Source organism: Budorcas taxicolor, chromosome 19, assembly GCF_023091745.1.
Source record: "Budorcas taxicolor isolate Tak-1 chromosome 19, Takin1.1, whole genome shotgun sequence".
In the NCBI taxonomy this organism is placed as follows: Eukaryota; Metazoa; Chordata; class Mammalia; order Artiodactyla; family Bovidae; genus Budorcas; species Budorcas taxicolor.
In genome coordinates, this window is record NC_068928.1 from 36,017,362 (window position 1) to 36,044,082 (window position 26,721).

The 26,721-nt window shown below is 53.9% G+C and overlaps 2 protein-coding genes across 2 annotated transcripts; one reads left to right on the forward strand and one right to left on the reverse strand.

Moving 5' to 3' along the window:
* The first annotated feature begins 15 nt into the window (after positions 1-15).
* Positions 16-5,075, forward strand: MRPL27 (mitochondrial ribosomal protein L27). Its single transcript, XM_052658340.1, has 4 exons — positions 16-96; positions 2,125-2,256; positions 2,674-2,741; positions 4,676-5,075. Exons 1-4 carry the CDS (start codon positions 57-59, stop codon positions 4,880-4,882), a joined length of 447 nt encoding a protein of 148 aa, XP_052514300.1. The 5' UTR covers positions 16-56; the 3' UTR covers positions 4,883-5,075.
* A 6,023-nt stretch (positions 5,076-11,098) lies between these two features.
* On the reverse strand, positions 11,099-25,150 carry XYLT2 (xylosyltransferase 2). The gene is made up of 11 exons (XM_052657581.1): positions 25,016-25,150; positions 17,868-18,357; positions 17,417-17,592; positions 16,920-17,122; positions 16,374-16,454; positions 15,956-16,172; positions 15,693-15,869; positions 15,130-15,392; positions 14,647-14,842; positions 13,719-14,052; positions 11,099-12,249 (listed from the first exon to the last, which is right to left on the reverse strand). Exons 1-11 carry the CDS (start codon positions 25,148-25,150, stop codon positions 11,927-11,929), a joined length of 2,595 nt encoding a protein of 864 aa, XP_052513541.1. The 3' UTR covers positions 11,099-11,926.
* Between the last annotated feature and the right edge of the window lie 1,571 nt (positions 25,151-26,721).

Consider the following 26,721-nt stretch of genomic DNA (forward strand, 5'->3'; position numbering starts at 1 on the left):
AGATCTCCCGGTAGCGGAAGCACAACTCTAACACCGGAAGCGGGAGTACGTAAAACATGGCGTTGGCGGTGCTGGCGTGGAAGACCCGGACTGCTGGTAATCGGACGCCGTGGCCGTTGCGGGTCGAGGGGTAGAAGTGCAGTGGAGACCTTGCAGGGAGCCTGAGGGTGGAGGCGGTACCCCGTGGAGGAGCCTGGGGGAAGGAGGAGACTGGGGGAAATGTGCGGGGCAGTCGTTGATCACGTGACCTCTGGGGCGTGGAGCACGTGACCTTACCTGGACTGGCTTGCTCTTACAGTTTCCCTTGCTGTTATTTGCGGCCTCCTCTATCTGGGTTTCTTTAGATCCCTTCATCTACAAAAATAGGTTGCTATCGTTGGCACATAGGCGCTCAAAAAGTTAATCCATTCGTTCAGTAGATTGAGGTCTGCATTTGTGCCAAACACTGGTAGGTGTTGAGGGTTGCTGAAGACAGTCTCTAGCCCCAGGAAAGTTACTTGTAATAGATAAGCCAGTAAATAAGCACATAAATAACATTGTGAATCATTACAGGTGCTGTGACCGAGAGGGAAAAATGTGTCTGTGTCTTTTCTTTTAGGTTGGGTAGTCAGTGAAGCCCTCTGAGGAGGTAACATATAAGTTAAGACCTTAAGGATGGTAGGAGGCCTGGTTTTGCAAGAGAGTGAGGGGCTAGAGAATGATTTGATCCAATTTTCCATTTTGAGGAGGAAGCTCTTGCTCCTCTATGAGCTTAAAAGGAGTAGGAATAGAAATGAGGAAGCCAGATGGGAAGTAGTAGCAATAGACCTGATGAAAGATGGTTTAATCAGGATGTTGGTGTCAGTGAACTTGGAGGGAAATGGGTGGGTTTGAGATCTGTTTTGGAGATAGAATCCAGAGCTTGCTGATGGACTCCCTCCATACCTGAGGTTAGCAAAGGGAAGGCATCTACAATGACTCTTTGACTTCTGCCTGACCAGCTGTGTAGGTGATAGCATCATTTTCTTTGAGGAGGATGGGGTATAGGGTGAAGGGGAAAGATTTGTGAATGAGATAAGGTAGGTAAAGCCAAAGTCCAGTTTCTTAACTTTAGTAAGTGAACAAATGTAGAGGTGTTTAAACGTAGGTAGATCCTGATGCTGGGCGTTTAATATGTTGTCTCTCTTAAGTCCTTATCTCTGGCCTTTTGTCCCAGCTAGTCTCTGTTCTAATTAAAACTTCAGAAACCTAGGTTTTAGAAACTGTGAACTGACAGGCTCCAGGGTTGCACAGGGCTTCTCTAAAGACTCTGGCATGACCCTGATTAACACAGCTGTATCTGGAGACCTGAATGCAAGGATTCCCAATCCTGGGCTTGTCCTGGCAAGGGCTTGTGCCTAGCACAGGGCTTCCATCCTGGTCAGCATGAATTTTAGTTCACTTTCCTTTTTAAAATAAATACCATTGAGCACTTTGGAATGAGTATGGAGAGGTCAGAGTAACAAGGGCATGGTTATCAGTCAGTCTTCTCTATGCTTAACGGGCTTGCCAAACAAAGGGACCGGCCTTCTGAACTGCGCAGGGGCCTGTAGGAGCCACCCTCAGAGAGGCTGCCCTTTTTGTTTACAAGTATCTGGTGTGCTATGGATGGGTGGGTGGCTAAGAGAGTGGTGGGTGAGGTCAAAGCAGGAGCCTGTCTCTGGTGTTCTGTTGTTGGGCTGTGTGGTCTGGCCCCTGCACAGTGCATGGAATCTTGAGGGCGTAATGGTGAGAGACTGAAACAGGCAGCTCTGTGGTGTCCTCTTGCTGGCTTCTGTTTCTGTGGTTTTGTTTCTCCTCAGTAGGACTGCATGTGTCAAAACCCAGGACACATGGTATTTTTTTTTCCCATTAGTATTTTACTCCCTCCCCCAAACCCTAGGCCGCACATACAACTCATGTAGCGCTTACACTGTGGACAATACAAGGACTTCAGACATTCCCTGAAAACCCACACAGTCACGTGGCATTTCTGCTCACACATCTTCACTTATCCTGAAAATGCCCCCTGCCGCCTCTCAGCTTAGCAAATGGCCCACTGAGGCAAAGAATGAGAATCTCCTGGGAAGCCTCTCTGTTTGAACAGCATTTCTGTTCTCTGTGCAGTTACAGCCCTGCTGAGCCCTCCTCAGGCTGCAGCTCTTGCTGTCAGATATGCATCCAAGAAGACAGGTGGCAGCTCCAAGAACCTTGGTGGAAAGTCTCCAGGCAAACGCTTTGGCATCAAGAAAATGGAGGGTAAGGGTATGGCCTGCCTTCCATTTCCCACTTAGCAACCTCCCTTGCTGCCCCGATATTCCTCTGAAGAGCAGGCAAACCACACAAGTGCCTAGCCCTGTACTCTCCATGTTGCTTACCAGAACATTTAGTTCCAAATTAAAGAACCAGATAAGACCTGAAGCAAGGCGGAGGGGCTGAGGAAGAGCAAATAGGTGGGAACCTTGGCCATGTGACTAGAGTGGAGGTTCCCAGGGAGGGGTTGTGGGCTGCTTGTGTCAGACCCTCTGGGAGTTGGTCCTTTCCAGGGCCAGGTCTAGAAGCTGGTATGCAGCATTTGGGCCAGGAAGAGTCGGGGCTACTGTGTTTTCTTAGCAGCTTGCTGTCTGCCTCATTGTTGGCACCCAGAGGCAGTGCACTTGTGGACTTCTCTTCTAGGTCACTATGTTCATGCTGGCAACATCCTTGCGACTCAGCGCCACTTCCGCTGGCACCCAGGTGCCCATGTAAGTTGCTTTTTGCTTCCTTCCACCCCCACTTTTTCTTCACCTCTCCATGCTCCTGAGCACAGTAATTATAACAGTTGCATCTGTTGGGTGCATACCAAACGCCAAGCATCACGCTGATTCCTGGGCCTGCATTATCTTATTTCATCTTTACTCCCATCCTGAGGGTAGGTAGGTATCATTTGTATTTTATAGGTGGGATGCCAAAAACTTAGAAAGGGGCTCCTGGGGTAGTGACAGAGCTGGGATTTGAACCAGGTCTGCTGACTCCCAGGTCACTTTTTTGCCTAACCCCCATTTCTTGGAAGAGGAGATTTCTAGTGATTTAAGATAATTTTTTAATCTTGAGAAACTAATTTCAGTTTTTTCATTTTTAAGAATTCCTCCTTTGCATAAAGTTGTTATTAGGTCCCTGAAAGACAACTTGAATTTAATAAAATAGGATTCAGTATATGGGCCAGAAATTAGGTCCATACCAGGCAGGAATTTCAGCGTCAGCAAGTTAGTATCACTTGCTAAGGCAGGAAAGTTCTGTAACACAGATCTATGCTCTGTTCTTTACATTGTTTAAAATGTTAGTTTAGTTTCTTCTGTACTCTATTCCCTCCTCCCTTCTTACCTCTTTTTTGGCAATTTCAGTAGGCACAGAAAGACTGATGGTAACCTATAATTATTTCAAAAATGCCAATTTGTATGTGAATTGACTGTATGTGTAGTGACTTTTTTTTTTTAAGAATTCGAGACATTCAGTATGTGGCTATGTTCATTTTTAGTTCTACTAAAATAACAACAACAGTAATAAAAACTAATATGTTTTGACCTGGGCAGTATTTTAAGCTCTTTCTGATTATTAATTTTAATTTAATTCTCAAGATGACCCTATGAAGTAGTTAATATTTATCCATATTTTACAGTTGAAAAAAGTGAGACACAGTGAAGTAAATTAACTTGCTCAGATCACACCGTAGTAAGTCGTAGTGCTGGGATCTGAACCAGAGTCTGTTCTTTTAATTTGAGAGATGCTGAATAATGCAGGACTGCCTGGATAAAACTTGCCACGTATCTAATCTCAAGTTTGATAAATGAAAAAAAGCTAAGATATGTATAGTTAATAATATGTATATATTTAATAAACAGTTTATTTTAATCTCTTCGCTCATATTTCTCACCTGAAAATCAGATTTAGACATAGTACCTACTTCACAAGGTGAGAATTAAGTGAGTTCATGTGTATAATAGTGCTTGGAATAGTGCTTACACACAGTAAGTATGACACAGTATTAGCTTTTATCATTGAGTGAGTGAGTGAGTGAAGTCGCTCAGTCGTGTCCGACTCTTTGGAACCCCATGGACTGTAGCCTACCAAGCTCCTCTGTCCATGGGATTTTCCAGGCAATAGTACTGGAGTGGATTGCCATTTCCTTCTCCAGGGGATCTTCCCGACCCAGGGATCGAACCTGGACGCTTTACCGTCTGAGCCACCAGGGAAGTCCCAACGTTTATCATTATTTTTGTTTAATTAGTATATGCATTATGTATATAGCTTTGAGCCTAAACTTCACCATATAGATGAAAATGTTGCATCAAACTAGTGTTATGGTAAGCCTCCCAGAAGGAGGCTCCCAGGAGCAGTGATTAGACCTTTTCCTGGGCCTGGTTTGGGCATCTGTCCAGTGTGGCTTCTGGCCACCTGTACAGATAGAAGTCCAGGCATTACCCTCAGGGAATGAATAACCACCTGGATTGGCTATTGGAGTTTTCTTTTCCCACCTTTATCGTGGAATCATTACCAAGCCCACAGGGAAAGGGAGCCTTGGATGGAGCTTTCTGAACCCTCCCTTTTGGCCCCAGGGCCTGAATCTTTGTGAAGAGTCTATCCTAGAGCCCTGGGATGGGCCCCCCGGCTGTCCAGCTGACTACTCCGTGTGTTGCAGGTGGGGCTGGGAAAGAAGAAATGCCTGTATGCCCTGGAGGAGGGGGTCGTCCGCTACACTAAGGAGGTCTACGTGCCCAATCCCAGCAACTCGGAGGCTGTGGATCTGGTCACCAGGCTGCCCGAAGGCGCTGTGCTCTACAAGACTTTTGTCCACGTGGTTCCTGCCAAGCCTGAGGGCACCTTCAAACTGGTAGCTATGCTTTGACCTCCTGGTTGAGGCCTGTGGAGGCCAGGTGACAGGAGAGGATGGTACCAGACGTCATCAAGAGTTGGAGTGATGACAAGGCCTCCCAGTGAAGGAGTCCGCTTGGCGGTGACTGCAGGAGACTCTGAAGTGACTGGTGGAAGCCCTTTGGGAGACCTGATCTGGGGCCAACAATAAAGTTAGCTAGTGTCGAGTTTCTGCTGTTTGGGGACAAACCTGGATGGAGTGGCATGTTGATCTGTTTATTCATGTTCTCAGGTGTACACGGGAATGAGAAGAGGGGACTCCAGAGGAAGGACTTTCCTTCTTCCACAAGGAAGAGGAGAGCTTGTACTTGAGGGTGTACAAGCTCCTGGATCCCACAGAAGTCAGGTTGCGGAAAGAGTGGGTAGGAGGGGCCAAGGGGCCAATAGAGAAACCCAGTGTGGTTGTGTTCTTTCCTGGATCCTTCCCCTCCTGGATCCCACAGAAGTCAGGCTGGGAAAGAGTGGGTAGGAGGGGCTAAAGGGCCAATAGAGAAACCCAGTGTGGTCGTGTTCTTTCCTGGAGCCACATTCAGAGGGAACTGGGGCAATAGCCCTAGAAATGGTCACGTGGCAGATCCCTTCCTGCCTGTGTGGGTCCAGGGCAGAGAGGCCCCATCTGGCCTGGAATACTAAGGTCCTTCCAGGGATGAGGAAGATACATCATTGGATACGATTCCAGGGATGAGACAGATTGGGTGACAAATGAGCTGCTTTCTTCTCACCCAGAGACACACCACGCTGGCATTGCTTTCTGATTCTTGGTGTAGCGAAAACCGTAAACTACAGCAAAGAATCTGCCTTCAGGAATACTCATTCTGGTCCTAGAGTGGGCTGAGAGCAGGCCTTCATTGTCAACCCAAGACCTTTAAAGTCTTGGCTTGAGTGGAAGGGTGAAGAAGGAAGTCTCAGTGGGGATGGACAGTCATCCTGGGTGTTAGAGGCAGGCGGTGTTGGCTGCAGTCCCAGGGAGAGCTTGCACAGTTAGTGGCTTCTTCCCAAGGACTGTTCTCTGCCCTGAAGGCAGGAGCTTCAGGGGTAGAGGGCAGAGAAGTCTTCATTCTGGAGGTCTGCTTTGGATTTGTCACCTTGATTCTCGGGGCATGGCCCCAGACTTCCTACCTCCTGCAAAAGTGACCCAGGGTATGTTGAGGTCTTATGCTAAGGCCCAGCTGGAGGAGATTGCTGGGAGCATCTCCATAGGCTTGGTGCTGTCCCTGCCAGTACCTTGGAGAAGCAGGAAGGGGCAAGATGGAAGAAGTGCTCCCTCCTATAGTGTTTCCCTGAGCAAGCAGTTGGCTGCTTCCTGTGGTGGTTGAGCAGAGCCCTGGTTGGGTGATGGTGCAGATATGACCTTAGGGCCTCCTTATAGCTGGATGGCAGCTGGGAGAAGTAGAGCAAAGATATTACCCCTTTCCTGACAATCCCATCTGCACCCCCACCCTCACACACTCCTATTCCTTCTTTGGCTTTTGCTTTCTGTATCTCCTTTCCTCCAGTGATGGTCCTTCCTGGAGACAGGTTGAATCTTAGAGCTCTTGTCTCCATGGAAACTTTTCCTGCCCAGGCTAAATCACTTACCTGGACTAGGATCTGCCATCCTTTACCAAAGAGGTGAAGTGGAGCCTCTAGCCTCTAGCCAAATCCTAGGCTCTCTATCTGTAATCTTTCCTTGTCCCAGGGGCTCCTATTAGGTATTTACATACAATTAAAAAGTAATAAGGAAAAAATGCTGAGTTCTCCAGGGCACTCAAGGGTGGGACGACTGAACATTAACCTCCCTGCGGGCCCAGAGCCAAAAGCACTGTGCAGTCAGTCAGCTGGAGCATCTGCTGCTGCTGGTCCTTTGGAACACTCATAGTGGGACAGGGAAGCTGGCTCCCACAGGGGTAGCTGGTAGCTGCTTTGCAAGCCCACCACCCTGAGGATAGCCCTGTGACTGAGGGAGCCAGGCAGGCTTGCACAGCTGTTCTCCAGCTGCCATCTGGGCCCTTCCCACCAGGATGAACCTCAGATCAGAGTGCCACACACCCTTCTCCCTAAGAAGCCTCTCTACACTTCCTCCCCTCCTTCCTCTGGCCACTAGGTCCTGGCACACACTTCTCCCCCGCCCTGCCCCTCTCCCCACATCCCAAGTGGCAGCCCCAAGGGTTCTATCTCACCTGCATCCCTTGGGCCTCGGCACCTTTCCACTGCCTGGACCTTGGTGGGGTAGTCCCATGGTGCTAAGGGGAGAGGTGTACTCCTAGGAACCATGAAAGATGACTCAGAGTGAAGCTCAGGGTTTAGGGTCAGTGAGCAAGAAAGCAGAACCCAAACCTTTTTTGTCCCCAGGCCCCTCCCTCCATCTTGTTCATTCTCTTTCTCCACCAGTCCAAAGCACAAAGCCCAGACCCTCAGCATTTTGGAAATGCACTCAGGTATAAATTCTACTGTTTTCTAGCCACAAGCTCATTCATTCACAATTTGGCAGCCAGCTCTGATGACACTTGTGGGAAAGTCAGAGAATACCTGTCCTCACCTCTCCATCTTCTCTGTCTGATGTTCAGGGTTGGGGTTGGAACTGGGGAGGCTGCAGGTCCAAAGATTTCTTTTGCTTTTTGTACCCAGCATCCCATGTGGTGCCCCGTACTGGGGAAGAAGGCTGACAGTACAGTAGTCACCACCCACAGAAGTTAGTTCTGGGCTTCCCCTTGGGAGCTAGGGACAGTGTGGGCCTCCAACTGCTTGGAGAGCTGGGAAGACCATTGTTTTCACCAGCAGCTCCCAGTACAGGGTCCTGTTGCCAGAGTGGCTGGGGAGTGAGCTGGCCAGGATGTTGTTAACCTTTTCAACACTACTTCCTTGGCCCAGAGGGAACCCAGACTGGAAGATCAGTGTCCATAGAGTAGACCCAGAGGCCCTGTCCATACTGAGCAGAGAGCAGATGCCCTTTTGTGGTGATTGGGGTAGGAGGCCCTGAAGGTAAGGGGTTAGTGGGTAGGCATGTTTACACATTGGTTGGGGCTCCAAAAGAATTGATGAGAGCAGGGGATGGGGCAGCTCTGGGGCTTTGTGGGTACAGCCACTCAGCAGGATGGTCATGATAAACACCAGCATGGGACTTCTCCCGCAGAGCCACCAGACATCGGGTTCAGCCTGGGGCTGGCCTGCACGAACCCATCTCACCTCCCCAGACTGTAATTCTACTCCAGAAGTTGGGTAGGAATGACCTGCTGGGACCAGGATCAGCTTCCCGTGCATGGGAAACGGGGTGGGCGGAGGCGGGGGGTGGGCAGGCAGCTCCCTTTCTGCTGCTGCGTCCATTTCCTATGGCAGAGATTTGTGAGGACAGAGCAGCTATATCCTGTCTTCCTTCAGCCCAGGAAAGCAGTAATGTGTGTAAGGGCGTTTACAGAGGACAGACTCAGGGAGGAGAAAGAGCTTGTGGCAGGGGCAGGCACCCTTAGAAATTCAATCAGGGGAGGGAGGGCTCAAGCGTTTGAAGTTAGATTCCTGGCACCCAGCCTCTAGAACTCAGCAGGAAAGGGACCTCAGGGTTCATATACCAACTGTACACAGCATTCTTCCCAAGTGGCTTGCTCTTGGTGACCCTACAGATGAAGAGGCTGGACTTCTGGCCTCTGCTGAGGGGCCAAGGGTGCATCTGCTCCAACTCTGTGACTTGGGACAGCAAGAGCTACTCACCAGTGGCCACAACTAAGGCTAGGAGACTGTTCTCCATGGTAACCTCTGCACGGGGAGCAGCTTGGCAGAGGCGTGCCAAGAAAGGGCACTTTCTTAAACAATCTTAAGGACAGCCACAAGACAGGCTTCCCCTGCACCACGACAACCCACCATCCCCACAGGGCACAGGGCCAACCCCCAACCCAGGAACCCTGATCCAGGGGAGCAGCTTCATTCAAAGCCAGCGTGTCTGTGAGCAGCCTTCTAGGTTCTCAGCTTCTGCCCCTGATCTGTACCATGCCAGGACCTAGGGTCCCATAGATGAAACTCTACTCTGCAGGCCTGGCAGCCAGGAGGGTCCCTCAAAAACCTGCAGAAGAAGGGGATGGCAGGAACAGGCTAGGCTTGTGCTAACCTCAGAAGACAGCCAAGACAGCTCCCCTCACCCAGATCTATGCACCTCTCAGTTGGGATCACCTCCCAGCCCTACTCTGCCCCGCCCCCTGCTTCCCAGTGGCCCAGCTCACAGGGCGACAGATACCAATTGGCTGTCCTCTGGTCTTTGCTTCCATCTCTAATGGAATAGAAGTGTCCATGGTTGTCCTGGAAACCAGGCACAAAACAGGAAAGACTTCCCAGTTTCTTTCCCTCCCTCCAAAGGGATTCTTGTGCAGCTCTGGGGGCCCTGCCACCTTCCCCCACCACACTTCCACCTGGCTGTTACCCTAATTTAGACCCCAGGGGTCCAACCAGGGGAATATTTCAAAGCCTCAAAAAGCACAAGCCTTGGGGCTGAGCTATCCCTACAGAAGGATGAGGGTGGAGAACAGTCGGCCGGGAGTTTAGTCAGAGAAGCTGCACTTAGCTTGCCTCAGTGACCTGGACGGGAGGGGACGGGGGAGGCCCTCTGAACCTGTCAGGAGTCGTGACGCCTACTCCCGGCCCCGCGTTGCTTCTAACTCAAGGGGCCAAGACAAACCAGCCAGATCAGCGGAGGTGGGGGACTTCTGGTTCTGCCAGCCTGCAAATTAGAATTGCCAGGGGGAGCTCTGAACCCGTTCCAGTGTTGAGCTGCCGCCTCAGACTGGCTAACTCAGAACCCTCAGTTTGGACCGCCATCCACTGAGCTAAGCTCAAAATGTTCACAGCAGGTGACGGAGTAACCCGGACTTGGTGTAATTGGACAGGAGTGGCAGGGGCTGAAACAGGACACGTCCCACCTAAGTTCCAAAAAATAAGACTCTTTAAACAGTTGTGCCAGTCCAACGACAGCACAGCCACAGCCTGGCCTGTGCACCTTTAGCAGAGTCTAAACGCTGCTTGTCCGTGATACTCTACACCTAGGTATTACACGGTTTTTAATAGAGCTAAAGGTTGATGTATAACAAAACCTTTGAGAGAACCAAATCAGAGCTTCAGATGTTCACCAGGAGCCAGAAAAAAGCAATCAGCTCAGCCGTTGAACCCGAACCCTATTTCCTTGCAGTTCCTTCTGTTACCTTCTTCCTCTTCACCTGCCTTAGCAGCATAAGGGAAATGTAGTGAGAGTGCCGTGGAGTCCTCCGGCCTGCTTCTGAAGCCTGCAGCCACCACCTAATAGCTTTGACTTTGGGTTCATTTCACTTTCCTGGCCTGCTAAACATTGCCTGCCTCAAAGAGTTGTGAGGATTAAATGACATACTCCACGCAAGGTCAGTGCAGTGGCTGAACAGACGGAAAATCCCACCACTGCCATTGGTGGACAGTGGTGCCCTCTCCTGGCAGCTTTAAAAACTTGACATATGGCAGCCTGGGTTCAAACTGAGCCCTTTGTTTCCCAAGCTGAGCTGACTGGGCCAGCATGACTGGATAGGGTGATTTTAAAGGTTCTGAGAAGACTTCACCCTTCTTCCCACCTTAAGTAAGCTGTGAAGGACTGATACTGACCCATGGCTGACAATGGCAGGAAAGTAGGAAGGGAGAAAGGGCTTGAGCAAAGGAGGGAGGCTGGACCAACCTTTCCAATATGGCCCTCCTAGGTCCTAAGGCAGCGGCTAGGAACCCATGCAACTGCTGCTCCTGCTTCTGAAGGGGGCAGTGGTAGCCACCAGGTCCTGGCTGGAACTGGCTGCCTCTGTTCTTGAGGTTGCCCATGCATATGGGCAGGAAACAGAGCAAAGGCTTCTGGGATGGGCCCTGGTGACGCCAAAGACGGAGAAGTCAGCCTCTGCCGTGGCCTGGCAGCAAGGGAGGAAGTGCTGGATCAGGACCCTGAAGAACTGAACTGGCTCACCTGGTGGCCCACTGGGTGGCAATGAGGAAGTCTCTGAGCCTCTCTGGGCCTGTTTACCCCTCATAAAAGAGGGATCTGGATTATGGGTTCTTGTGTCCCTTCTGGCTCTTGGGTGGACTTTAAACTGTTCTCACTCTGGGGCAATTAAGACCCTCCACCTTCTGCCAAAGTACCAGCCAAAACTTTTAGAAGACAGCCCAGCAGTGCTGGCTCTCTGACACCCAGGAGGAAAAACACAGAGGCTCCGCTGAGAGAGAGAGAGATATATTTCTTCTGTTGCATATTTCAGGCTTCACACTGCGCTTCAGGCACAATGCTGCTCCAGGTTCTTCTGAGAGCCCTGGAGGAGTCTTCTTCCCATGTCGCTCCTGCAGGCTCACCACTCCAGGGCAGAAGCCCAGGCCCTGCTTGCAGTTCTGGGTACCTGGGAGACTGCAGTGGTCTCAGCAGGCCTGGTGCCCTGTCTTTCCCGTCAAGGGGCAGGGTGTGCTGGAAAGCCCTAGGGCCAGCCCCGCCCCCTCTTTTATGGTCCCCTGGCTACAAGAGTAGAGGCTGACCCATTAGAGCCCAGCTCTGCAGTGCTTCTCTGATCAGAGCCTGCCGCAGCACTTGCAGCCCCGCAGAGCCTTAGCCGTGAGCACCACAGGCCAAAGCTGGGCGGTGAGGCCCTAGAGAGTGAGGCAAGCCCAGCCTCCTCCAGAGCAGCAGCAGATGGGCTTGTCTGGCCCCTGCTCCCCAGAGCCTTGGCCCACTTCCTGGGGCTGCTCTGGGCCCTATTGCACATCTTTTGTTTCCAGTTCATTCCCCACCACCCATTTTTCTTAAAAAAAAAAAAAAAAAAAATTAGAGGAGAAGGTGAGGAAGCTGGAGCCCTTCTCCCCACGTTCCTGCTAACATCTGGTCCCCAGCAGAGCCATTTCAGTGGTAAATACTATGCCCACCTTCCCTGCCATCTGTGGGTTCTTGATGGCTGACATGGGTGTACAGCCTGGGCCTCTGGTTCTTGCCTGTGAGGGAGACAGCCCTCCGTCATCTGTAAGGTGCAATTTCCCGGGTCTTCCGTAGGCGCTGGCTGGCACCCTGCTACCTGAGTCGCCCATCTGCTTTGACAGGCCCCAGCTCCGATTTGGGGTCCGGGGACAGAGAGCTCCAGCTGGTCAGTCTGCAGAGCTCCAGGGAGGGACAGGTGGACGGGCCCATGGCACACACTCCGGCCACAGACCAGAAGCTGCTTAGTTCCCCATCTGTCCAGGCCTCCAGCGCTGGGCCCGTGAGTTCTGCATGTAGTCGGGCAGCCTCCTCTGCGGGCTCTGGCTGAGGCAGGTTCAGGATGCCACTCAGGCCCTGGAAACTCTGTTCCATATATTCGTTGTGGGGTGGCCCAGCATGCAGCCAGCTGGCATCATCTGGGGGTGCAGAGCAGGAGTAAGCATGCCCCACCCGAACGATCTCACGAAGGCCAGACCCTGGGAATCAGGTCTGGGCACCCCAGTCAGTCCTGTCCCAAGTCTACCACTGAGTCGCATCTTGCTGAGTGACTAGGCTAATCCACAGAACTTTCCGTGCTTTTAAAACTTAGTTATAAAATCAAGACAGTAATCCCTTAATTCCTAACTTGAGGATTAAATAAAACAGTGGGTTCAAGGTACTTTAGGAAGTAGGGTTACTTTCTGATGATGGTCTGGTGTGTGTCGCCCATGCCCCTTTCCAACCCCCTCCAGTGGTCTCCAGAGCCCTCAGAAGCCTAGTACTCAGGCCTTCGGGCTGTGGGCCCTGCTTACTCTGCCGGCCGTCCTTCCCACCTCCTTTGGCATCCGACTCCCCTCCACCCTCTGTTCTACTCATGCACCAGACACCTGCTGACTGTGTTCCCTCAGTTTAGGATATCCTTCACTGTCAATGAAAATCAGCTCCTCCAAGACTCAGCTCCAGTAGCACTTGCTGTCAGGCTTGCCTCCACCACCCACCCTTCGTCTCCTCCATCAGACTGTGTGTGAGTCCTGGGAGAGCAGGGCTGCCTGTTCTGATCTGCCACAGCCACTGCCCCACCCCGGACCCGGTCCTCTCTGGGTTACCTCTGCTCTGACCCAGCTTCTCAGTGACGGGACATGGCGGGAGGAAGAAAACATCTACCTACTTACTGAACACCTACTGTATCCCAGCCACTTTTACCCAGATATTCACCACAATAGCCCCCAGAAGGCAGTCACTTGTACTGGGCCCCCTGCAGGAACCTACAGCCTACGCCTAGTTTAGAGTCTGTCTCCTAGCCTCAGCTATGTGACCTCCACCTGGCTGCCGATGGACTGGGAAGATGACCAACATCAGATCTGCTGTCCTAAGAATGTGGAACTTGTGGATTGAGAGGCCCTGGTCAGTCTCCATTGCGCTGAGAGGCCATGTATTGAGAAGCCTGAGGCTGATACAGAGAGCAGGATGAGGGACAGGGTGGCCCCAGAGACAGAAAGCACGTCTGAGTCCCAGTGGGACCTGAGTCATTTCCTGAGTTCTGTCAGGGAGAGGCCCACATTTTTCCAATAATTTCCCCCTTTCCCCTGGAGCAATCTGAGTGGATCTATGTTCCACGTACCCAGGAGGTCTCTAACAATTGTATTTCTCTTACTTTACATGTAATAAGACTGAGGCTCAGGAAGGCCAAGTAATTTGCCAAGAATAAAAGCCCAATTAAAGTGTCAGAGCTGTGTTCTAAAGCCAGGTCTGCCTGCCTGGGAAGCGTGATGCCAGAGTGCAGGGCTCTGGGATGGTCAAAGCCACCATCTGCTGCCTTCCCCTACTCTGATGGTTAGCTTCTTGGGATCACCTGTCTGCATATCCTGCCTGACTCCTGGGTATCATTTGGGAACTAGATACTTACCTTTCCTGAGAGGTAGTTTGCGGTTGAAGGTCAAGGGCAGCACGAGGAAGCGGGTCTCACCCAGAGGTTCCCAGAACTGAAGCAGTCGAACAGTCCAGGCCCCTGGCCGCAGGGGCCGGCTCAGTGGGGGTTTGTACTGCGTGACCTCCGTTTCCGCGTCTACCACGATGTCGTAAGATGTGGCCACCACATAGGTGGGGTCGATCCACACCACGGTGACTGTGAGGTTGGGGCCCCGGGCCCAGCGCTGCATGGCCACAGGCTCGTCCAGCGGCCCCAGCAACCCCCCAAAGTTCCGGAAAAGACGCTCTTTGGGGTCCCACTCGGTGCCGACCTGTAGGGAAGGAGGCAGCTGGGGAGGCGCCGAAGGAAAGTCCTCCTCTCTACCTGCTGCCCCCTCTAACTCCTGTGGGACATCAGGCCAGTCACTGTCTCTTTCTGGTCCTCAGTCTCCCCGTCTGCAAAATTATGGGCTCAGACTGGGATTGTTAACATCTCTACAAGCTCTGAGATTCATTCCAGGCTCCTGTTCTGACCTGCTCTGAAGTGTTGGGGGCATAAGGCAGAAATGAGATTCGAAGTCCTACCCAGAGACTGTCCCCACATGGAGCAAAGGCCTCCAAGAAAGAGACCAAGGAGACACTCAAAAGCCTAATCTTCCAGCCCGACTGGAATGTCCAACTCCTTACAGAAGAAAATCCCTGAGTGTAGAATACAGGCTTGCATTGTAGTGGAACCACGGTCCCCTCCCCGCTGACTGCATGTCCTCTGTGCATCCCAAGGCTGCCATCACTGGGAAAGAAGACCCAGGAATCCAGTCCTGAAAGGCAACCCAATCCTCAGCCCTCCCTTAGTGTCTGTCCCTCTCTCCCCACTACCCTGAGTCTTGCTGGGGAACAGGAGAAGGCAAGGGGAGGACCTGTCCCACCTCCAAACTCTGGAGCCGGCTGGCCTGCTCACTGTGCCCCAACAGCTTCAGCGACCCCTGGGGCATCAGCCACATCTCAAGCGTCTCTGCCGGCCCCTGGGCTGAGGACTGCACCGCCTGCGTCACCAAGTAGCCCTGGAAATGGTCGTCATAGAAATACAGGTGCACGCTGGACGGCAAGCCCCTGGGCTCAAACCTAAGAAGGTTCCAGCGGGGAGAAAGGGAGATGCCATCAGCACACCCGACTTGGCCTGGAGTCCCAGGAAGGGGGCTCTGGGGGAGTCCCATCCCCAGGTGCTTTCTTTGCCCAGCTCTCACACCCACAGATCCTATGTGCCTAGCTTTTGCCATCTTCGTTTTATTTGCATTTTTTCTCTGCCTCAGGCTGGGGGCTCCCTGGGAGAGGGGGTGTCTCTTTCTGATTGTCCTCCTTATAGGGCATTACATCCTGAGAGTCTGCAAAATGTCAAAAGAAGGTCTCACCTGCAGAGTGGGTTGGCCAGGGGGGACGCAGCAGTGGTGATGTGGCGCAGGCTGAGGCGGGCAAAAGCGGTGTAAGCAGTGAGCATGACATCGCTGAGCCCACTGGGGCCATCAGCCACGTCATAGGTATTCTCCCAGTAGGCCTTGAGGGCTGGGGTGCCGGGGGGGTAGCTGCCATATAGGTGGAAGTCCAGGATTTCCAGTACCTCCTGGTTCACAGTGGACTCAAACTTGCGGGCGAAGAAGGTGGGTCTGGAAACTTGCTGGAGTGGGAGAGGCAAGGAGGGTGAAGGGGTCTGGAGGTCCCAGAGAGCACAGCAGGGGACGCGCCTTTTCCCAGCACTGCCTAGAGATCAGCTGCCGAGGGTTTTTCCTGCTGCTAGTTTAGCCCCTGCCCCCGGGGGCTGCTCCCAGTGAGGGTCGCCCAGATCCTCTGGTTGGACCACCCAGGATTGTTTCTGACCCTAGAAAGCACCCAGCAAAAAGCTGGGGTGAGGCGCTATCAAGGCTCTGGATAGTGAGGCTCTATCAAGGGCCAGAGACTGGGGGTCCCGGGGAAGCACCTGCAGCCGTAGGAAGTCCTGCGGCTTGAAGTCATTGGGCGAGCAGCCGCACCAGTCCACGATGTGCTTGTACTGGCACTTGCAGCCCAGCTTGCGGTTCCAGTTGGTGACCCGCAGGTTGTTGTCCACGAGGCTCTCGCAGGCTGGGCTGTTCTCCAGCACCGTGTGAAAGAAGGACTGTGGGTGGCAGGGCAGGGTGGAGGGTGAGCCATCGAACCCACCGCTTGCCCTCCCCCGCCTGGGGGGCGGGCCCAGTCACCCACCTCGGCTGGGAGCAGCGTGTACGTGTAGAACTGACGTAGCTGGGCCACAAGCGGGTCGTCTGTGTACACCACATACTCCACAAAGCTGCGAGTTAGCACGAACCAGTCCGAGCCGCCGTCCACCACAATGCCTGCTGGGATCTGCCGCTCGCCCAGACGCCACATGTGCGAATCGCACTCATGGAAGAGCCGGTCCAGGCCCTGTTTCTTGATGAACCTGTGGGAGGCACACGGGCCTGTGGCTGAGGATCTTGCAGGGTGGAATCCAGGCTCCCATCTTTCCAGCAATCAGCACTGCACTCCTCAATCTGTGATTGGTTTGGAGGTTTTGCAAGCCAGGGCTGAGGCCACCAAGCCCCCTGTGTATAGGGCTTGTGGCGAGACCTCAGGACCAGGGCATCCTCCACCATCCCCTTACCTGGAGTTGTCCCGGCCATGAGACTTGAGGAAATTCTTGTCCCGGTTCTTGGACAGGAAAGCCACCAACTCCTCATTGGTCCTGGAGAGAAAATGGCATGTGTGTAGCGTGTGTGAGAGTGCTCAGTCACCAGCCCAGAGCAGACAGATCCCTCCAGCACTCTTTATCTTCATTCCTTGGCCCCTTCTTTTCTTACTGAGAGCCATTCTGGCCAACTGACCTACTCCAGGTTGATGCTCTGGAGTGGTGAGTGTCTGAGGTCCCTGAGAAAGACCACCCCATCCTTCTTCCACCCCTTCCTGTCTGACCCAAGATCCTGGTTCAAACTTCTGGCTTCTTCTCCTCCCCATCTGTTATCCCTTGCAACCCGCATATCATCTTTCAACAATTCCTCTAAAACATTGCTGGGGCCAAGGAATCATGTTTGAGGTGTGCAGATCCCAGAATAAGGCTTTGGGGAGGGAAGAAGTCCGTCAGGACCCTGGAACCCCAAATCCTAGAGGAGGCCCACCTCCCATCTGTAGGGCTCAGAGCAGCACCCCACACCTTGTCGGGTAGTCAGTGGCACTGAGGTTGATGAAGAAGTCCCAGGCCCAGCCGGGCACCTCCAGCAGGTCCTGCATGCTCCGCAGATACATCCTCAGCAGGCTGGCCCCGCCCCAGATGGTGACCATGCGCCAGGGCGTTACCCGCACGTTTTCATACTGCCGGGCCAGCTCCACTACCTCTCGGTGCAGGTAGTTGGAGCGCTGTGGGAGGTGGGGGGGTGGTGGTGGAAACTCAGCAGTGGAAGATGAACCCCCAGCATTACAACCTCCCCACCCGGCCCCACCCCAGGGTGGAGTGCAAGTGACATGAAACGGACAGAGCGCGGGCTAGGGCTCCAGCTCTGAAGCAGCCCGTCACCTGGTGCTGACTGCTCCCCCATTCCCTGCTCTCCTATCTCTGGGCCACTGAGCAAGTCAGAGATACTGTCTGTCCATGACGAGCTGGTCTCTGCCCTCCCCACTCAGACGCCCTGTCTCCCTGGCCATAGCAGGTACCTCGTCCACATGGACATAGAAGAAGTGCTGCTTGTGGTACACAGCCTTGAGGAGACGCTTCAGCTGGCGGATGGCACGGCCATGAACCACCAGCATGTAGGCAATTCGTACTGGGGGGCCATCCATGGGCTGCTGGGCCCGGACCTCATCCCACGGGATGCCAGGGCTCATCTTTCCTGAGAGTAGAGAACAGGGGCATCAGTAAGTTCCCGCCCCAGGTCACACGGTGGAGGCAAGATGGGCAGAGGGAGCTGCCTGCCGTCCAAAGGAGGAACCCCAGACGTACAGCCTGATGCTCCCGGGCCCCAGGCCCACCTCTGCCACTTAGTGCCCTCATCACCAACTTGGGCAGCGAGGTGTGCCCTTCCGGGCTTTCACCCCTGAGAAACGGGGGCGGGATCCCTGCCCTCCCTCCTGGGCCACCACCTCTCTGCCTATGCTTATCTCTTACCAGCCCGCTGGCAGTGCCGGGGCACAGCCTTGGGCATGAGGCTCCCGGCCTGGTGCAGGCACACCACGTTGGCGATCTCTTGCTGGCACTGCTTGGAGCTGGCCCGGGCCAGTGCGGATAGAGCATCCTTGCCAACGATCTCACATTTGGGCGTGAAGCTGTTGTCTGTGGGCTGGGGGGCGCCCTCCACACTCCCTGTGTCTCCATGTGGGAAGCCAGCCGCCCCAACCAGCGCTTCCTCAGCTGCTGCCCCGCTCAGGTTCTGGCGGCCTGGGGCCTCTGGGGGTGGGCTGGGGGGGATCCGCCGGCCGGTTCTGTGCCGGCTAGTTACTGCCCGTACCACCTTGGCCACGGGCACACCAGGGCTCTCGGCACGGCCCCGCCAGCGCCCATGCCTTCTGCCTGCGCTGCCCCGCCGCCCAGCTGAACTGTCGGTGTCCTTGGAGCCTTCACTAGGGTCGAGTGGCCGTGGCTTCTTCTGCCTTCCTTTCTGTAAAAGATAGGTAAACACAAGTCACTAGGACAGTCAGTCTCCTCCTGCTCCTGCTCCTTGAGCTTCTTGCTGGCTCAGGCCTAGAAGCCCCTGCCACCCTTTATCTAGAAAAGTACTGTTTGCCTGAGCACTCTGCACTTCTGCTGGGAGGTCTCTTTGACCAGCCAGCGGAGGAAATGTCACCCTCCCCCAAGGCACCATCGCATCCACATCCCCTCCATCACACAGATCACAGGGCACTGAGCCTCCTTTAGATTCAGATACCACTTTCTTTTTCCACAAATAGGAAGATGAATAAGAGAGAGGTGCAGAGACCCTACAGACAAGAGTGTCCATCCAGCACTCCTACCGGGCTTCACTGGGACAAGATGATGCTCTTCAGAAGGAAAAAGCATTCTGCCATCTACAGTAGTTCCACATGGGAGTGCTGAAGCTGCAACAGAGCAAAGGGGTCTTGCCTGGTGGAGAGGACAGAGGTGAAATCTGAGACCTTATTGCTGGTTGGGTTCTCTGGGAAGCAGAGACTAACAGTCAGAGTGCAGGGGACTCCCTGGGGGGTCACACTCTGGATGACGAGGTAGCAGGAGCAGGCAGCTGCAGGGAAAGCCTTCAGATGGCCAGGCTGGCCTGACATCTGGGCAGAGGGGGAAGGAAGAGCTCCAGACAACAGCTTGGCTTGGAGGGGGCCTCGACCAACTAGCGGGAAGCTCCAGGGCAAAGACGGCCTAGAGACGGAGGCCCTGGTCCTACTGCTGGGAGTGGCCGAGGAGGTGTCTGGCCGTGGCTGGAAGGCTGAGGCAGGGTGCGAAGGCGCCTGCAGCTAGTCTGGCGACTCATCGCTCCTTGTGGCAGGGTGGCTCTCGAAGGGAAAACGGAGATAAGGGAAAGCCTCCACCCCGCTTCCTGGCTCCTGCAGCCTCTTCTCAAACCTAGGAACCTCCGTAATGACTTGGCCACACTTCAAAGTGTGCATAGCCACACTTGTTCCAGCTTTCCCTGCCTGACCAAATTCCATCCATCTTTCAAGATCTAGCGGAGTCTCCATGGGTGAGGCCATCCCATTTGCCTAGGGTGGAACACTCTTGTAGCTGACCAACTCCTTGGGAAGAGGCTGTTGTGTCAGCTCCATCTCCCCAGTGCCCAGTGGAATGGCTGGCATGTAGGGTGTCTGGCTGGTGTCTGCTGGATGAGGCACAGACTGGGCGGAGGAGTGAGGGGCTCTGTGTGACTGCTCTGGAGTCACCAGGGCTTTGCACTCAGCTCTGTCGCTCCCCACAGCCACCTACCCTCTCTGAGCAGGTTCCCTCAACTATCAAATACAGGAGGGAAGAGTGTCCAAGAGATGGAGCCTGGATACTGCAACTAGAAAGAGCTGTCCCCCCTCTCTCTCACCACTTGCTGTGTGAGTCCTCTTCCGGCCTGGCCTTCCAGCAGCAGGACTCACTGGACCACAGCCTCTGAAGCAGCCTCCCCAGGATGCCCCCTGGTGTTCCCCTGGTGTGGCCTCTGGGGCCACTCCTTATCAGTCTTCTTGGCTGACCCTGCCTTATCTCCCAAGGCCACTGTGGGGCCTTTCCTTGTCTGGGCTTTCCAGGTGACCTCACTCAGTCCCAAATTTGCCTCTGTGGCCTAGAGGGGCTCCCTTGAACTTTCAGTTGTCTAACTGCCAGCCTCCTTGATGCCTCTCTTGGGAGTCTGACAGACCTCTCAAGCCACAAATCCAAAAGTGAGCTCCTGATCTCCCCTCCGTCGGCTCCTTCTCCAGTTAATGACCAGTTAGCTGGTTCGGTTAAGGGCCAGTCCACCCTTCAAGCTGCTCAGGCCAAAAACACTGGGGCATCACTTGGACCCTCGTTTCCCTCATACTCCATCATCAGTACACATGTTGGGGCTCCCTTCAAAGTACATCCAGAATTTGGTCACTTCTCACTGCTTCCATCATTACCTTCCTTGCCTGGAAGCCCTGTTCTTACTCTGGTTTCCTATGGTCCATTCTCAGCAGCCAGTGTTCCCTTTAAAATGAGTCCCATCTCCCTACTCCTCTGCTTGAAGCCACCCTCTGCTCTGAGGACAAAGCCCAAAGCCCTTACATGAACCCACAAAGGCAATGTGAGCTGTGTCTGGCAGACCCCCTCCCTTCTCTGACCTTATCTCCTACTAACCTCTCATGCGTACACTCCTCCAGTCTTAAAGTAATGGCTTTCTCAGTGCCCCTCCCTCCCACCTGGCATTCATCCCCTGTACCTAGAATGTTCTCCCCTTGATGTCCCAACATCCCCTGCCTCCAGTTCCTTGCTCAGGTGGCATCTTCTCAAGTAGGCCACCTTGGCCACTGTGGCCGCCAAGGCCAAACTCCAGCTCCCCCTCATCTTCCACTGTTTCTCCCACAGCACTTATGTATATGTATAATGTTTATATAATGTATATACACATATATATAATGTATATACAGTGTATAATATAGATAATGTATAATGTAATATGTATAAATGTATTTTTTAAAAATATTTATTTGGCTGCACCGGGTCTTAGTTACGGCATGCAGGATCTTTAGTTGCGGCACGAAATTCTTAGTTGCAGCACGTGGGATCTAGTTCCCTGACCAGGGATCAAACCCCGGGCCCCATGCATTGGAAGTCTTAGCCACTGGACCACCAGAGAAGTCCCTGTATAAATGTATTTATATTGCGCTACTCTCTGTCTCTCTCCGTACAAGAATGCAATGTCCGTGAAGATAGAGCTTTTTGTTGTTTTTGTTCACTGATGTATTCCTAGAGCCCAGAAGAATGTCTGGCAATGGAAGACTCTCTCTCTCTATTTATATATATATATGTGTATATATATAACTTTTGGCCATGCCACACAGCTTGCAGGATCCTAGTTCTTAGACCAGGGATTGAACCCATGCCCTTGGCAGTGGAAGTGCAGAGTCCTAACCACTGGACCACCAAGGAATTCCCTCAGTAAATATTTGTTGAATGAATGAATGAAAAGCTCTTGGCACAGGCTTGGCATTCAGTAAAGGCTGTCATCCTTACTAATATTAATGAAAGAGGACTAGGAAACAGTCAAATGTGAAGTCAGGAGAGAAGCCAAGGCCTTCAGATACTTTGGACCACTGGGTCGAGTTTTCCCTGTCCTTCCCCTCCCTAGGACCACCGTCTCCTCCTCTGTCAGAGCATGGCAGATGCCTTAGGGCCAGAGCCCCAGCCCTATACCCTGGTACCCCAGCCTTCTGTGCCAGGCATCCAGCCAGCCCTCTGGTCTCTTGGGAGGTGCCCAGTGAGAACTGGGGATGTCTGTCTCCATCTGAGAAGAGACACCTGCAAGAGGGAGGGCAGAGTGGGGAGGAGGCAACAGGCTCTATTCTGTACCCATGTTGGGGAGGGCACCCTGCACTGGGAAGCCCCTAGGAAAGGTGGCTGCAGTCCCACTGAACTGAGTGTATGTGAACTGGTGATGTTGGACCTGGACACACACTGGGCAGGGAAAGACATTCTCAAGCTGAGGTGGGTGGAGATGGCAAAGGAGCTGTGGGTTCTCAAGATGGAAGCCAGTATCAGTGAGTGAGGAAGCTGGTCAGGAGGGCAGGGCTTGGGGCACAGGGCCAGGCTCGCTGTGGTGGGGGAAGGATGTGGGAGGAGAGGGCACGTTGGTGTCCTGCACTGCAGCAGGAGCTGGCTGACCCTGAGAAGGACAATCCCAGAGGGGCTGGGGGACCAGAAGGCAGCAGTGAGGAACTGCGGGGAGCCCCTGCTAGGCAGCCAGCCCCTTCCCATTGCCTCATCCCAAGGATGTTTATATGTGCAGCAGCAGGGCCTCATACTTGCACCCCCACAGGAGCTGTCCAAAGTTGCCCCAAAGTCAGAGTTCCCCCTAATTACTGAGCACAGGGACTGGCCCTCTGACATCTGCCTGGATGCATTCTGGCCTCCGAGGCCCCCTCTCCTCACTGAGGAGGAATTCAAAGTCCTTTCCTGGCTCTGTAGCTTCTCCTTGGAATTCTTCTTTGAGTCCCAGAGACAGAGAACACAGCAATGCTGATCCACCACCTTTGGACTTCTCAGACTGTGCTTAAAGTAAGCGGTGAGACAATGTTTGTGAAAGCTTTGAAAACCATAAAATGGCTCTTTGGATGTTAATGGTCATCTCTGGTCTCCAACCCAACCCTCACACAAGGCCAGAGTGTGCATCTTAAGTGCATGTCTCATTTCATCCTTGCTTAGACCCCTTTGGTTTCAGTGCTCTCCCACTGCACTTAGAATAAAACCCCAGCCCCTCACTGCAGGCTGCAGGATGTGCCCTGGACTAACTTCTTCCAGGGATCCCACCACACCCTCCTTCCCATTTCTTGAAAGGAGCCAGCTAAGCCCATTCTCCCCAGGGCCTTCTGCCTGAACTCTGCCTACTGCTTCCCTAGGCTGACTTTCAGCTCACAGGCCACTTCCTGCAGAAGCCGTCCCCAACCACCTATCTAAATTAGCCCTCTTGTTACTGAGTTTCCTTTTCACTGTCAGTCTCTCCTTTGCAGACTGTCTGCTCACAAGGGCCGTGGCCTCATCATCTATTTTATTTATTTCTGTATCCCCAGTATTAGCACAGTGCCTAGTATGAAGTAGGACTTAATTATTTGTTGAATGAATGAATGAATGAGTCCTTATTACCACTGTGCAGTAGTGAAATAATAATAAGATATTTACTGATGGTTTAGCATGTGCCAGCAACTCCTGCAAATACTTCGCAGGCATTACCAATGAGAGAGGTGATATTGCTCCCATCCTGGGGTGGGGGGCAGATACCATCGAGGACGCATGCGAAAGAAGTTAGGTAATTAGACAGTGGTCACACTATTCACCAGGAGCAGGGCTGGAATAGGACATAGGATGGTGAGGTGGGGTGGTCCAACTCAGCACCCACCTTCCTAAATACTTATTATGCTGCCTGGCTGCCCTGAGGTGGCTGCTGAAGGCCTCCAAGCACTAATGGCTGCTTGGACTGCACAACCTTTAGGTTATCAAGGATCTTTTTTCCATTCTGGTCCAGGGATTCCCCTATCCCGTTCTGCTAGGAAGCTGGAGGAGGAGGTGAGGAGGCAGGATCCCAAGCACTGCACCAGTTCTCCACCCCAGGCTGGAGGCACGGCAGCAGAGACCTTGAGGCCTGAACAATCTCTCAGCCCTTCCAAGATTCACATAGCCATGTAGCAGAGGGTCTGAGAAGCCCTGGGTGCTTTGCCATGCCCCTCCCCAAAGTGGTCCCCAGCCCCTACTCACATATATTCCAGGGTCAGAAGGCTCCTTAACTCCTTGTCAGCCCATTCCATGTTAGAATGTTTCATGTGCCCCCAAAATCATCTCTTCACCTTCCTGCTACTTACTGGACCACAGAGAACAAGCTCACTCCCTTCAGATGTCACAGTCAGCCTCCCCTGACCCCTAACCTCAGCTCCTTTTGGAGTTATGATCTCATGTGACTCTGTCCCAGCTCCCCTCGCCATCCTAGTCTGTTGGTCCTCCCCAAAAAAGGCAAAAGCAGCGATTCTCCCAATTTCCACACTAGGCCTTCCATACAGCCCAGATGCAGGAAGGAAAAATGGGTATCAGGGCTCCTTTGGCCTTCACCCTGCCAGGAGGAGAGGCCCAAGAGGATGGGGCAAGCAGAACAGAGAGTCTGACTCAGAGTCCACCAAATCCCAGGGGTGGGGGCGGGGAAGCCCTGTCCTCTGGTCCACAGCTTAGCGCCAGGGTTTGACTTATCCTCAACCTTCCAGGATGGTCTCAGACCCCACTGGACCCCCCTGATCACACTGGGGGAGACATGTCTAATCCTCCAGGGAAAACCACATCAGCCAAGAGACTCTCAGAAGGAGGACCTGGGGACTAAGAAGGATAGGATCTGGCCCTGCTCCACGGCCTGGGGCTCTGCTAAACTAGCTGCTGCTGTCCCCATTCTCTTAGGGTCAGAGAGGGCCAGTCCCCAATTCCCTAATGTCCTGAGGCCAATTCACCAGCTCAGTTCCCCTGCCATCCTGTCCAGAAGACCCATGCAGGTGGTTCAGACCCCTGGTTGAAGAAGCCACGCCTCAGGGGCACTCCAGTTTTCTCCCTCGGGGTCTCCCTCCCTCTCCTCAGTTGCCAGACTGAGTTCCACCCCCAGACTCCACTTCTTAGCTGGCCAGTGCCCCTCTGAGGGGCGGGTCGGCGCGATTGCCCGGGGTCCCTAGGCCCCATTCCTCCGCCCAAGGCGCGCACACCCCCAGCCCCTCCCAACTTCAGAAAGTTTGGCCTGGGGCTCCCCACCTCCAAGCCGGCTCGGGCCCAGCCGCGCCTCTTGGCCCGGCTCCCCGCCACCTGCGCCTGACCTTCACTGCTCGCGGGGCTGGAGACCACCCCACCAAGACCCGCTCCTCCCGGCCGGGGCCCCTGCCAGCCCGCGGCCCGTCCTCCGGGTCACGCACCGCCCCCGCGCTCGGGCCCCCGGCCCGCCTGGGAAACGGGCGCCAGGGGTCCGAGGCCCCGAGCCAGGCAGCCGCCCGTGCGCAACACGCAAGCGGCCCGTGCCCCACTTCCCGGGCGGGGGCCATCCGTTTCCCCGCCAGGACCCCGCGCGTCCCCGCGCCCGGCCTGCCCGCCTGCCCGCCCGGCCGTCGGAGCACCTCGCCCGGCTCGTCGTCCTCCAGAACGCTGAAGCTCCACACCACTAGGCCCTGCAGTAGCAGGATGGCCAGCGCCGTGGCGATCGCCAGCTTGTAGCGCCGCACCAGCTTCTGCACCCGCGCGCTCGCCACCATCTTCCTGCCCCGGACGCAGGGCGCGCGCCCAGCCCTGCAACCCGGCCGCGGGCGCGTGCACGGGCGCGGGCAGAACCGGCTTCTCCCGAGGGAGGCGGGCCTGGCGCGCGCCGGGGCGGGGCCGGGGGCGTGGCCCGCAGGCCCGAAACGCCGCGCCCCGCGGGCCAGGGGCGGAGCCTGGGCCCGCCGAGCTAGCTGTCCCACGGGCCGCCGGCCTTTCGCGCCGTGGTTCCTTGCCTGTCTTCGTCGGTGCCCCAGCTCTTGCGTGCTCTCACCTCCTTCCGAACGGCAAGCCCATGGAACCAGAGTGCAGAGAGGGCTGTGGCCTCACCTCTCTGACTCGCCGCCTGGTGTGGGGTGTGGGGTGTGGGGTGTGGGGTGTGGGGTGAAGGTGGGGTGGAGGAACTCAGCTTCGCCGAGACCAACTCCCTCTCGGCCCTAGCGCACGCAGAGAATGCTAGAGCGCCCAGAAACGCCGAGTTGGGAGCGATTGTGTGAGTGCCACAGCCCTTGCTTAAAAACCTTGGAAGCCGCACCTACGGGGCAAAGTCTAACTCCTTTGGCCTCTGAGGCCCTTCACGAAGCCTTGTTTCCTCTCTCCTCTCCCTCTTATCCTCAGCATCCTCAGACTTCTACTTGAGTCGTGGTTATTGAATTCTAGGGTGTGTCAGAATCATCCGCAGGATTTGATAAAATAGATAAGATAGATTGCTGGTCCCGCTCCCAGAGTTTCAGAATTTTCAACAAGTTCCCGGATGACGCTGAGCTGCTAGTCTGGGAGCACACCTGGAGAGCCACTAACCTTTGCACGCGCTGTTCCCCCGTGCTCGGCCCTAGCGGCCGCGCCTCTGCTTCACTTCCCCTTCTCCTCCGTGGCATCCTCCCAAGCGCTTCCCCGGCACAGGACAGTCCAACACTGCCCACATACCTGGTTGTAATTTCTCTGGAATCGTGGCCTCTTTTTTGAATCCTTAGCTCGGCGATGGACACCGAGCAATGCTCAATGAATACTGTGAAAGAAAGAGCAAATGAAGCTCTACTTCCTGTTTCATCAGCTGATCCTAACATTTTTGGAAAGCCTGGCATGTTCAAGCAGGGCATAGAAAAAGCCTGAACCCCTGCAGCGCTACCCTAAACGTGTCAGGTCCACTGAGAGAGGGAAGGGGATAAGAAGCAGGGCATGCCCAGCATAACCAGGTCCATGCCAGGTGGTGAAGCCAAGTTCCCTGAGAAAGAAATGATCAAAAGAGCAAAGCGAAGGTTGACGATTTATAATGAAGATTTTAAGAATCACTACACAGAGGTCTGGAAAAAGAGATGATTAAAAAAAAAAAAAGCTTGAAGGCAATGATAAAAGGGTTTGGAAGTTGCCAGGAGATAAGCTTGGTGAGGAAATTCTGAATACAGGAGATGTAGTTATTTGATGGCACTTGCAGCAAGTAAAACCTTCTTTAATTATCTCCTGCCCCTTTGGTATTTGTAATTGTTGTACTCCTCACCATTAGTTAAATGGGAGAATTGTAAACAATGTTTCAGATGACAGGCTACTTAGGAGAAACTACCCTTCAAGA